We start from the raw sequence: 13,028 nt of genomic DNA, 5'->3' as shown, positions 1-13,028 counted from the left end.
TCCCCGCCCTCAATCTTCAGTGTTTTTATGCCCCCGGTAAGGTGGCATATAGCAGTTGAACTGTCTGTCCGTCCGTCCGAAAACTTAAACATTGGGCATAACTTTTGCAATATTGAAGATAGCAACTTGATATTTGGCATGCATGTGTATCTCATAAAGCTGCACATTTTAGGTGGTGAAAGGTCAAGGTCATCCTTCAAGGTCAAGTCAAAAAATACAATCCAAGGGAAGTAATAAGCTTGAAAAGGGAGATATTTTCTAAACCTGCCAAATGATATATTGAAATTTTATTTCAAAGCGGCGCAAGAGGGGGCATTGTGTTTCTGACAAACACATCTCTTGTTTTTGTTATCAATTTTGGGTTATTTTTTCCCCCATTTCCAATCCAAAAAATGAAAGGAACGGAAACATATAGCAAAACTGGTATTTGGTCATAATAGTATTTAAACATTTAAGACCGATTCAGGCAGTTGTTGCCGTAAAAAAGCTTATCGACGATGCAATGCACGTGTAGTCCCCTAACCACTTAGCACTCCTGCTCAGAAGTTTAAAACACGACTGGTGTATAAAATAAAAAAGAGAAACGACAGTTACAAACAGTTTATTGCACTTTTTTTACATATTCAAAATAAACTTAATCAATACTAAAAATGTATCCATTATGTGACAAATATACAGTTAAAGAATGAAATAAATAACACAATTTGCCAGTTTAGGCCATATTCAAACAGAGGGTGCCGCCAATCTGTGTGTAGTCCTTAAAATGGAGGCCAGGGAAGCACCGTCTTCATGAACTCTGCAAAATGGACAAGAGCTTTTTGTTATGAACCTACTTTAAGTTGATAGCAATCAAGATAAACAAAATATTGAATGTTGAACATGGTTTGATACTGATGAGAGTCAATTGAGTTAAGAAGACATTGTACCCACAAACATGTCATGTAGTAAAGTGATCGAAGGGCGCATTGTCATCGCATGGTAATCGTTTTATTTAAAGAGTGGAAAGCCATACTACCTCACCATCTTGGATGGGAGAATAAAAACAAGAAGGCCAATATTAAGAAGACCAAAAATATAATCAGCCTTAACATAAACACCAAGAAGAATGTACATTTATACCTAATTTCATGAATATCTTATACCTAAGGTAATTAATTGCCTCTCATATATCTAAGACTTAGATTAGAAGCTTTGAAAATTATTAGTGTGTTCTGACCTTTGACCTCAAAGTATGACCTATAACATGTTTGGATGCCTGGTGGCAACATGATGATCGCTGTTGAGAATGCTTATCATTAATTAACAAGCTGTTCAATGGCAATGCTGTCCATTTTGACCTCTTAAGTGTCACCTTGACCTTTATGCTTGGGGGCACAGGTTTTACACACATCAGACAATCTTCAAAATGTGAATATTTATGGTAAGTTATTTCAAAAGTGACAATGTTGCAGTCAATGCATACTATCTTAATGCCCAATTTTGACCTCTAAACCTAACCATGACCATTGAGCTAGTAACCTTATATTATACACACAAGTCTGTATTCACATTGAAAGCATGTGTTTTATCATTTATTTTAAAATGGTTGAATGAATGATAACATAACAGTTGAGACAGCTACATGATGCATTCCACAAACTTGGTTGGATGCACATACACACACATAAACTCAATAAAATGTGACAGCTATATGATGAATTCCGCAAGTGGGATTGACAAAAAGGCCATGGGGTACAAAACATGCTAATGCCAAACACATGGTCTCATAGGTGATACATTATTTCGCAATCTTCCAACACATGAAGTCATAATTGCAAAAATCGTTATTTGTAATTTTAGATTAACATTTAAAAAACAACTAAAATCTTGTCTCTTATCAGTCTAAATGTTTGCACAGTGAACCATGCCTGCTAGTTGGTATTAAAATAATTGAGCACTTAAATAAAAACAAGACTATTGCCAAGCAATATATGTCCCCTATCGGCTTCACCATTGTCAGATAATTATTTTATTTTTTTATATATATATATATATATTTGTTGCCATAGCAACCAGAATTTTTGACATAGGAACAAAATGAAATGACGCGCATAATGTCCATATTGCCATCTATTCATTTTTCAAGTTTCATGAAAAAATATGTAGAACTTTTTAAGTTATCGCAGGATTTAGAAATGTGTGATGGACTGACAGACAGACAGACACACAGAGCGCAAACCATGAGTCCCCTCCGGTGAAACCGGTAGGGGACAAAAACCAGCAAGACCTGAACTGAACATGGTCTCCTTACATACAAACCATAGAACAACAAGTATTGCACAATCATTTATACTGACAATTCAACTAAAACAACCATTGACACAGATGCTTTGACAAAAGTGGCGTGCTTTACAGTACCAGCAACCTCAAGTATGAAATTGACTATTGGATCTTGCGAGTAACTACTCCTCTAGTGAAGAGTAATATCTGAGTAAATTAAGTTCCTAATTGTTAATCCTTGTATGCATCATCTCTGAGACAAGTGCTGGTACTGTGGGTTTGATCGAAAGAAAAGTCTCTTGGTGTAAGGAATGATACATATAGACTAATCAACAACTTAATTTATAGGATAAAAGGGTAAACAAAATATCATGCAAAATAACTTCCATATTACATGCGGATCTTTTAATGTTCACCGGAAAAATATTTTTAATATCTATTCTAAGTAATCAGCACATCAATTTAGAAGATTGTAGGCCACGTTATCAAATATTGAGCAAAAGTAAATTCCATGTTTATGGTCCCTATGACCTTGCTCTTTGATCAATTCAATTCTTTTTCGATAGGCAAGTTCTTTCCCTCCCAAACAATCATCTTTCCAATGATAAACAGGGAAATCATGCCCAGTAGCTATCATGTAGAAATGAAATGGTCTACTGACCATCTTTATTGACAGATTGACAGGTGACACAAATCTTATCCCAGGTCTATGACAGTGGCAAAATCATGATACATCTATACTCAATTAAATTCAACAGCTGCTGTTGTTCTTAAAGAGTCATACCTGTCAGTTTCCAGACTCGGTGATGGGTTCAGTATCACAGAGGCAAAACTGAAAGAAGAAGATTTAACATTGGCACCATATGTCAGCCAACTACAATAAGCTTAGATATAGGAAACAAAATGACCTCCAGAAAATGTGTACCAGTCACCACAACAGCCACTAGATTAGACAGCTCATGTCTTGTAAATGTGTACCAGTTGCCACAACAGCCACTATATTAGACAGCTCATGTCTTGTAAATGTGTACCAGTCACCACAGCAGCCACTATATTAGACAGCTCATGTCTTGTAAATGTGTACCAGTCACCACAACAGCCACTATATTAGACAGCTCATGTCTTGTAAATGTGTACCAGTCACCACAACAGCCACTAGATTAGACAGCTCATGTCTATGTACCAGTCACCACAAAAGCCACTATAATAGACAGCTCATGTCTTGTAACTGTGTACCAGTCACCACAACAGACACTAGATTAGACAGCTCATGTCTTGTAAATGTGTACCTTGAACATTTACCTTATGAACTTTATGATTGACACAGCTCATACATACATTTTTTCCAAACGGTAAACAATAATTCAGAGAATGTAATTTTACAATTGTAATGTAGTATCAGACTCCATTAGCTGCAGGATGCCCATATTTGACCACTTACCTTAAACTGTGACCATTTTTGAGCAAAGGGGATTACTGGCTACTAATTGAGAAAATTTGTTGGCACTTGATTGTACAATTGCTGGATAAACAATGACGCTAAAGGCCAAACAGCTTACTTTACCTATTTTTGACCTCTTAGTGTGACATTGACCTTTCTGCTTAATAACTGGTCTTATCTTTCCCACATGGTGAATACTAGTGGTATTTTTGTGTGTGCCTCATAATGAATGAAAAGGCATCAAGTGCAGACAGTCTCATATTATGGTTTTATCTGACCTCTAAGTAAAACCTTGACCTTTAAATTTGGGACATGAGCATGTCTCCACAAGTCTCCATAAGTTGTATTATGCCATATTTGACCATAGACTTCTTCATTGTGACCATAACCTTTAAATTAAAAAAAGGATTTTACACAACATCCTATCTCCACACTGTGAACATTGTAGCCTTGAAGCCTGGACAAAGTTTCAGTCAAGACTTGTTGTATTAAGCCTAAAATATACCTTGACCAGTAAGTGTGACCCTGAACTTTGTGCAAGGCATACGGGTTTAACACCTGACATGTTCCACCCACATTGCGAACAAAGTAACAGTCCACAATTGCTGAATTAACCTACATTTGACCTTTGACCTATAAGTGTGACCTTGATATCTATAAAGAGCTTTCTGCAAGTCGACTTAAAATAATTCCTGCAGAGTTACCGCACTTACTTTGGTATTTTCAGTAGGTTAATCAACTCGTGGGCCTTGTTAAGCAGGATTTCTTGGTCAATGGGGTCCACGATGTCGTTGCTGTGTTGCTTAGAGACCTTGGTCAGACAGAGAATGGCTCGCGGAATCAAGTCCTGGCAGCGACTGGACAACTGAAATAGTTGTTACAAATAAAGACAACTGACCACAACGGGACTACAGAAAATTTGAACTCTACCCCAGTTACTGATTCAGCTTTAATGTTCATTTATCTAAAATCACAAAAACCATCATGTACTTGTATAAAATAACACAAAACAATAACTTACTCTTTTGTATAACTTTATAATGTTATTACGTTTTTAAGACATGACACTCCAAATGTATGATTGGCTTAAATAATGCAAATTGATACACTTTGGCATATTCACAAAAATTCAGCTGAAAATTGAATCTTTTATAAAATATTATTCCTCTGAATGTTGGTGAATTTTCCCTCAATTGAAGCATTAGTCAATGTGGCATTTTTAAAGTGGCTTGGGTAATTATCTTTTATACAAGAAAAAAAGACATAGTTTAGCAACAATAATTCACCGCCAGAACTTTTCCCCGCCTTTTTGGAAAAAATGCAAATTTGGAATTGGGATTTTTGTGCTCAAAAAAGTTGTCTAATTTGGGAAAAACTAATCTTATATAAATCTTTATAATAATTCAAGTTATAAGAACACAATTATATAAATTATAGTACTAGACTTTGTTAGATGCAATGAATTGAAATAAAATTGAGGTTTTAATCATACAATACTGCTTTTCAAAAATAAAATAAAATTTTCATTCATTTTTTGGAAATTGGGAGTTTATTGGGACATTGGGACTTTTTTAACCATTTTGCTGCGGGAATAGGTCAATTGAAAGGACCCGTAGATACTTCAGGAAAATCCTGACTACTTACAGAAAAACATGAGTCTCATTAACAAATGAAACAAAATAAAGAGTCATGCACTTTTATTAATGCTGTTAAAAGAAAAAACAAGAGAACCGCCATGAAGCGACTCTCAATTTCAATCACAAAGGAGGGAGGGGTGGAGTGAAGAGGGGTGTATAGTGTGGGGGTGTGGACATTTATTACATTATCTTCCAAAAATGCGAAAAAAAATGCAAAAAAAAATAAAAAAATTCGGGGGTGGGAGGGGTGGGGGGGAGGGGCTTCTTGGGTGCGATGGTTGGACGGTATTTCAAAAATAAAATAATAAAAATAAATATTTGTGTTTTTTAACCGTTTCAAAAAAAAAATTGGGGGGGGGGGGTTAGGGTGAGGGGGGGGGGGGGGGGGGGGGGGGTATAGTGTGAGGGTGTGGTGGTCATTTGTGAGATGATCTTAAAAAAAAAATAAAAAAATATTTAATTCCATCCAAATGCCAGTCAGAGTTACATAACTTTGCCTGCACAGTCCCCTTATGATAGTTAATAAGTGTTGCAATAGCTTTGATACTGTAGGAATAAAGTGGACACAAAACTAAACCAAATTTTCAATTTTCTAAGTATAAAAAGGGCACATAATTCGGTCAAAATGCCAGTCAGAGTTACATAACTTTGCCTGCACAGTCCCCTTATGATAGTTAGTAGTGTTGCAAGTATGAAAGCGATAGCTTTGATACTTAAGGAATAAAATGCACCTAAGCACAAAACTTAACCAAAATTTTCAATTTTCTAAGTATAAAAAGGGCACATAATTCTGTCAAAATGCACGCCAGAGTTATCTTAACTTTGCCTGCCCAGTCCCCTCATAATAGTAAGTAAGTGTACCAAGTATGAATGCAATAGCATTGATACTTTCTGAGAAAAGTGGACCTAAACGCAAAACTTAACCGGACGCCGACACCAAGGTGATGACAATAGCTCATAATTTATTTTTCAATAAATAGATGAGCTAATAAATGTCTATTTTTTCTGCATGTAAACATGCATACACCAACAGTCGTTTTGGTTTATAAGCTAAACATTAATTATAAAAAAAATCATTAAAAACTGCCTGTAAATGTGCATCTGTACACATCTCATTTATTCCAATCTTGAACGCATCCTGACTGAAAGTGCTGAGATCAGTGTTGACTGACCTTTGCAAGAGCTGACATTAGTGTGGACACGACCTGCACCGAGAAAGGAGCCTGTGAAGCGCGGGTAGAACCAGTGATGGCAATGACCTCATATGTGAGCAGCTCAAGGGTCTCGTACATGTGACCAATGACCTCTGCCGTGCAGGCTGGACTGTAGGCATTAGACAGGTACTCCCCTACACCCCACACCTGACAGACAACAAAATATTATGACATCAATTAACTTGGTAAAAAACTTTTAGTATAACTACATAAACGTTCATGCGTTACAGAATTGAGACGAACCACTTTATTTTTTACTTCACTCAATTTACTCTCAGATTGCTACTTCTACATGAACAGAAACACTACTTTGTAAATGTGTATTATCACACATATCATTTAAAATTGAACAAAATTATTGCAAGATATAAATCTGTTATTATTCCCTGAATTTTGTATGACATAGATCTGTTTTGTATGATACCATCTTCACATACAAAAATCAAAACAGCACATTGAAACTGTCCTTGTAACAATCTGCAAGAAACCATACTACAACTGCTGAAAGAAAGTATGTACAACATGCTCTTTACATTCAAAACCTGTTTATTAGAACATAATTTCTTATTGAGCTGATATAGATGATTGTCCAAATATTGGATCTCGACTTTGTTTGTGATTATTATATTTATATGCATTACCATAAATATTTATCTAAGTTGCAGCCATACAAATATTACATCTTTAAGTAGATATGCCGAACTCACCAGCTGACAAAAGAAAGCCTCTCTCCCGGTGATGTTACGCGTCTGAGACAAGAATTCTGCGATTTCATCTCGCTGTTGGACGACAGTCTGAGGAAACTTCTTGAGCAGACGCACTGTGTTCTCTGCTATGATTCTGCAGTAAAATGAAGTAACTTGAGAAATAACATATCATCTATCCTTTCATTTCAAGTCAATAAGAATGATGAGTTGTTTATAAACTGATTTATTAGGGAAAAGAAAACATAAAAAAAAAAAATCAATAGGGGTCATCTGCAAGTCATGATCAATCTACCCACTGAAGTTTCATGATCCTAGGCATATGCGTTCTTGATTAATCATTCAAAAACCATTTTACTATTTCAGGTCACCGTGACCTTGACCTTTGACCTAGTGACCTCAAAATCAATAGGGGTCATCTGCGAGTCATGATCAATGTACCTATGAAGTTTCATGATCCTAGGCCCAAGCGTTCTTGAGTTATCGTCTGACAACCACCTGGTGGACGGACCGACAGACCGACAGACCGACCGACCGACATCGAGCAAAGCAATATACCCCCTCTTCTTCGAAGGGGGGCATAAATATAACTAGAGCTTTGTCACAGACATGACGTTTACCCCAACCTGCCGCATTGACACAGACTATTATGCATGCTGTCTTCACAAAACAAGAGGAGTAAATTTATGGCGATTTTTAAGAATTATTATGCCATTATTATTTATGGCCATTTTGACCTTTGCACTCTTGAATTCTTTCGCATGACATGCCGTCCAATGACTGTGAACAAAATTAATGTACAGAGTCATTTTAAAATCTCACAATGAATCACATAGTTATGGCCCGGACAAGCTCATTTATGGCCATTTTCCACTATTGAACTCCAAGTGTGACCTTGACCTTGGAGATATTGACATAATACTTTGGCAGGACACATTGTCCAATGATTGTGAACAAATCTACCAAGTAATTTTAAAATCTCACAATGAATGACATAGTTATGGCCCGGACCAGATCATTTATGGCCATTTTTGACCTTTAAACTCACAGTGTGACCTTGACCTTTGAGATATTGATGTAATTCTTACGCGCGACACACCGTCCAATGATGGTGAACAAATGTGCAAAATGATTTTAAAATCTCACTATGAACGTCATAGTTATGGCCCGCACAAGCTCATTTGCGGCATTTTTTTACTTTTGAACTGAAAGTGTGACCTTGACCTTGGAGATATCTACGTTATTCTTTCGCGCCACACACCGGCCAATGATGGTGAACAAATGTGCCATATGATTTTAAATTCTCACAATGAACAACATAGTTTTGGCCCGAACATGCTCATTTATGGCCATTTTTTACCTTTGAACTTAAAGTAAGACCTTGACCTTGGAGATATAAACGAAATTCTTTCGCCCGACACACTGTCCAATGATGGTGAACAAATGTGCCAAATAATTTTAAAATCTCACAATGAACAACATAGTAATTGCCCGGACAAGTTCATTTATGGCCATTTTTGATCTTTAAACTCAAAGTGTGACCTTGACCTTGGAGATATCGACGTAATTCTTTCGCGCGACACACCGTCCAACGATGGTGAACAAATTAGCCAAATGATTTTAAAATCTCACAATAAATGATAAAGTTATGGCCCGGACAAGCGTTTGACCTTTAAACTCCAAGTGTGACCTTGACCTTGGAGATATCGACATACTTTTTTCACACGACACACCGTCCCATGATGGTAAACAAATGTACCAAGTAATTTTAAAATCTAATTAATGACATGGTTATGGTCCGGACAATCTTGCAGTTTAAAACACACAAAGTGACCCCATGCCCTAGTTTTTGACCCGGCATGACCCATATTCAAACTTGACATAAACATCATCTAAATACAACTTGCGACCAAGTTTGGTGAAAATCGCATGAAATTTCGGGACAGACCGACGGACCGACAGACCAACAAAGTGACTCCTATATAGCCCCCATTACCAAAGGTAATTGGGGTATAATAGACCCTTTTCACAATAGGCCGAAATTGATAAGAGCGCAAAGTCACGTGACTCCCAGAATTCCAGAACGAGGCTGAACGTGTATAAATAGTCCCGCGCAACGCCGCATCTGATTTCAACCTTTAACTCTTTTGAAAATTCGGTGATGTAACGACTTAAAAACACAATATGATATTGTCAGAATAATTTAAATAAATATGTACTTCACATTATAAGTGTCAATACATGAAATAAATTGTCTTGGTTAAAGTAATCCCCTACTTATTTTTCTCCATTTTTCACACATTTGACACGCTTTGTTAGAGCTTTTTTATCACGCTGTTTGAATAAAGATCTATCTTGTTTATTGATACATCTGTGGTTTAATAGCCCCTGTGTTCCGGATAAACCCATTATCTCGTTATGATCAGATACTGTGCCGACAAATACTAAACAACAGCATGGTGTCATAAACCACCCGTAGTAGATGCCTGGTAATTGAACACCATGTATGGTACCCCAATGTCTTATCATGGTAGAAGTATTACGTTGTCATTCCTAAGAATAATGTAACGCCAAATACTCAAACTAAATACAGTATACATGTATATATTAGCCAGTTTAATCATAATAATACAGTGAATGCTGGACATTCGTCCTAGCCTATTTTTCACATGCGGACATTCGTTCCTATGTTTTTCAACAACCTGAACATTCGTGCCTTTGTTATTTTGACAATGCAAATAATGGTTCCTACATAATTTTGACAGCCCGGACATTCGTTCTTTTGTTATTTGGACAGCCCGAAGATTCGTACCTGAATAATTGCTATCCCGGTCATTATTATCACATTTTATCAAAATAATATGATATCAACACTCTGGGCATTTTATCCGGTACTTTAATATTTCGTTATTAAAATAAATGTAGTTAAAAAAAAAATCTCATATTTTGTGTTATACTTTATATTGTTGTTAGATTTTATCGCGATCATGAGAATGATAACGTTAAATCATAATCAAATATATCAACTTACACTGAGATCTGTAATTTGCCAAACATTGCAGAAATCTGGGCCTTAAAACTATGTAGGAATATTTATATCCGGTCTGTCAAAATAATGTTGGAACGATTGTGCGGGATGTCTAAATAGCGTGGGAATGAATGACGGGTAGTAAAAACAACGTATGAACGAATATCTGCCTTGTCAAAATTAGCGTTGGAACGATTTTCCTTGTCAAAGAATGTTCGGATACATAAATAAGTGCTTTATACTTATAAATACATTTGAAATATTTATTAGCTTTTATGCTAAACACGAAACCTATCTAGCGGGTACCGCTAAAATAAAACTCCGTCTTAACACAGTCTTATAAAGAGTGTTCGTTAGTGTATGAAAGAACACAATTAAAACAAGCATTTTCATTGACCACAAAGGGGTTAAAGAATGTTTCCGAAAAATAAAGACACACACACACAAGAGAGATTTTTGACATGATGTGACATAATTATAGTTATCACTTATAATCACGTTTAAAGAGAAATCAAGGTGCATGCATAGACAGTTCAGTTTGCTCCACGTTCATTTTTTCACCTGTATAAAAGAATTCTTAAATATTGTCTTTCACTGTAAAAGAACATTTAATACAGTTAAACGAAAAATGACACAACATTTAAACAGTTCATGTGCTTTGCATTTTCTATTGCTTTTTCTTATGATTGAGTCAACACACATTTGACACGTTCGATCGTTCGCGAAAAATATTACAGACCGACAAACATTCCTTTGAGAATTTAAGTTATATAATAACGTTTTGTATTATACGACTTTTGTATATCTTTGTTTGTAGCAATTATCAATGTTTATTCTACAGATCACATTTGCTCTGATGACAATGGGTATCTTGAATTTAAATAAAATGTATACGGTATAGATCTACACTAGTGGTACTATATGCTATGGCTTTGAAATATGACAGGTGTGAGAATGTTTATGTCATAACCCCTCATCAATTTATTATTAAACAACACATCCTTGTATGCATATGTTTGCCGTCATTGTAACCAGTGTCAGTGCTCATGAAAATCGCGAATGTAATTAATAAAAATCAACTGGTTTATAATCATCGATATATGCTCTGCCAAATCTATACACGTTCAGCCTCGTTCTGAAATTCGACGCGTCACATGATATCTAAAAATAGCAACAGCGGTAGTATTGTGAAACTGGTCTATTACCAACGGTAATGGGGGTAATAACACTTTTCAAACGACAGTTTCGCTTTTGAATAATATATTCTTTATATTGTAATAATTAAATTTTTGTTATGCAGATATATTTTTAACAAGCAAATTCGTTGAATTGATATCCCCCGCAAATATGCTTCTGGAAACAAAAGTGTTATATTTGACAATCAAAAAAGCATTTTTTCAAGATACAAATGGCCATAACTCCGTTATTAACAGATGGTGTACAATGCCATTTGGCGTGCATCATCCTCTTATCCATATATATACTCATACCAAGTTACAATGAAATCGGCAAAAGCACTTTCAAGATATGGCTCCGGACACACAAAAAAAGCATTTTTTCAAGATACCAAGGGTCATAACTCTGTTATTAACAGATGGTGTACAATGCCATTTGGCGTGCATCATCCTGTTATCCATATATATATACTCATACCAAGTTTCAATGAAATCCGCCAAAGCACTTCCAAGATATGGCTCCGGACGGACGGAAAGACGGACGGAAGGACGGACGGAAAGACGGATGGACGGAAGGACAACGCCAAAACAATATCCCTCCGCCTATGGTGGGGGATAACAATGCATACAAATTCTTTTTTGATTGCTAATAATTGGATTAAAATTTTAAATCAATTAATTTTTGTCCACAAGGATGATCTTGGAGTATCATGTTATAATTCTCAGCACAAAAACCTGTCTCACCCAAAATAGTTGAAATATGTCACCATTTTGAACACAACACTGATGAATTTATTCTTAGACTTTAAGATAAAATTTGGTGTTAAATACTGGCCCAGGTCCCAGCCCTACAACACTGCCTCCCCATTCTCTCACCCAGGTCCCAGCCCTACAACACTGCCTCCCCATTCTTTCAGCTCCAGGTCCCAGCACTACAACACTCCCTCCCCATTCTCTCACCCAGGTCCCAGTCCTACAACACTGCCTCCCCATTCTCTCACCTCCAGGTCCCAGCACTACAACACTGCCTCTCCATTCTCTCACCCAGGTCCCAGCCCTACAACACTGCCTCCCCATTCTCTTACCTCCAGGTCCCAGCCCTACAACACTTCCTCCCCATTCTCTCACCCAGGTCCCAGCCCTACAACACTGCCTCCCCATTCTCTCACCTCCAGGTCCCAGTCCTACAACACTTCCTCCCAATTCTCTCACCTCCAGGTCCCAGCCCTACAACACTTCCTCCCAATTCTCTCACCTCCAGGTCCCAGCCCTACAACACTTCCTCCCAATTCTCTCACCTCCAGGTCCCAGCCCTACAACACTTCCTCCCAATTCTCTCACCTCCAGGTCCCAGCCCTACAACACTTCCTCCCCATTCTCTCACCTCCAGGTCCCAGCCCTAAAACACTTCCTCCCCATTCTCTCACCTCCAGGTCCCAGCACTACAACACTGCCTACCCATTCTCTAACCTCCAGGTCCCAGCACTACAACACTGCCTCCCCATTCTCTCACCTCCGCATATCGCTCTTGTATTCCAGTATGCCGTACACAAGACCTGTACGCTCCAGT

The 13,028-nt window shown here is 37.1% G+C and overlaps 1 protein-coding gene across 1 annotated transcript in view; it reads right to left on the bottom strand.

Annotated features, from left to right (window-relative positions):
• Positions 1-585: 585 nt before the first annotated feature.
• Positions 586-13,028, bottom strand: part of LOC127847078 (AP-5 complex subunit zeta-1-like) — a 45,353-nt gene continuing 32,910 nt past the window's right edge. The window contains 6 exon segments of the mRNA XM_052378674.1: positions 586-796; positions 3,044-3,091; positions 4,414-4,565; positions 6,510-6,698; positions 7,259-7,391; positions 12,972-13,027. Of these exon segments, the coding sequence (XP_052234634.1) occupies positions 724-796; positions 3,044-3,091; positions 4,414-4,565; positions 6,510-6,698; positions 7,259-7,391; positions 12,972-13,027 (651 nt within the window). The 3' untranslated portion in view covers positions 586-723.

This window comes from Dreissena polymorpha, chromosome 10 (genome assembly GCF_020536995.1).
Source record: "Dreissena polymorpha isolate Duluth1 chromosome 10, UMN_Dpol_1.0, whole genome shotgun sequence".
Lineage (NCBI taxonomy): Eukaryota > Metazoa > Mollusca > Bivalvia > Myida > Dreissenidae > Dreissena > Dreissena polymorpha.
This window is presented reverse-complemented; position numbering and strand designations above follow the sequence as displayed.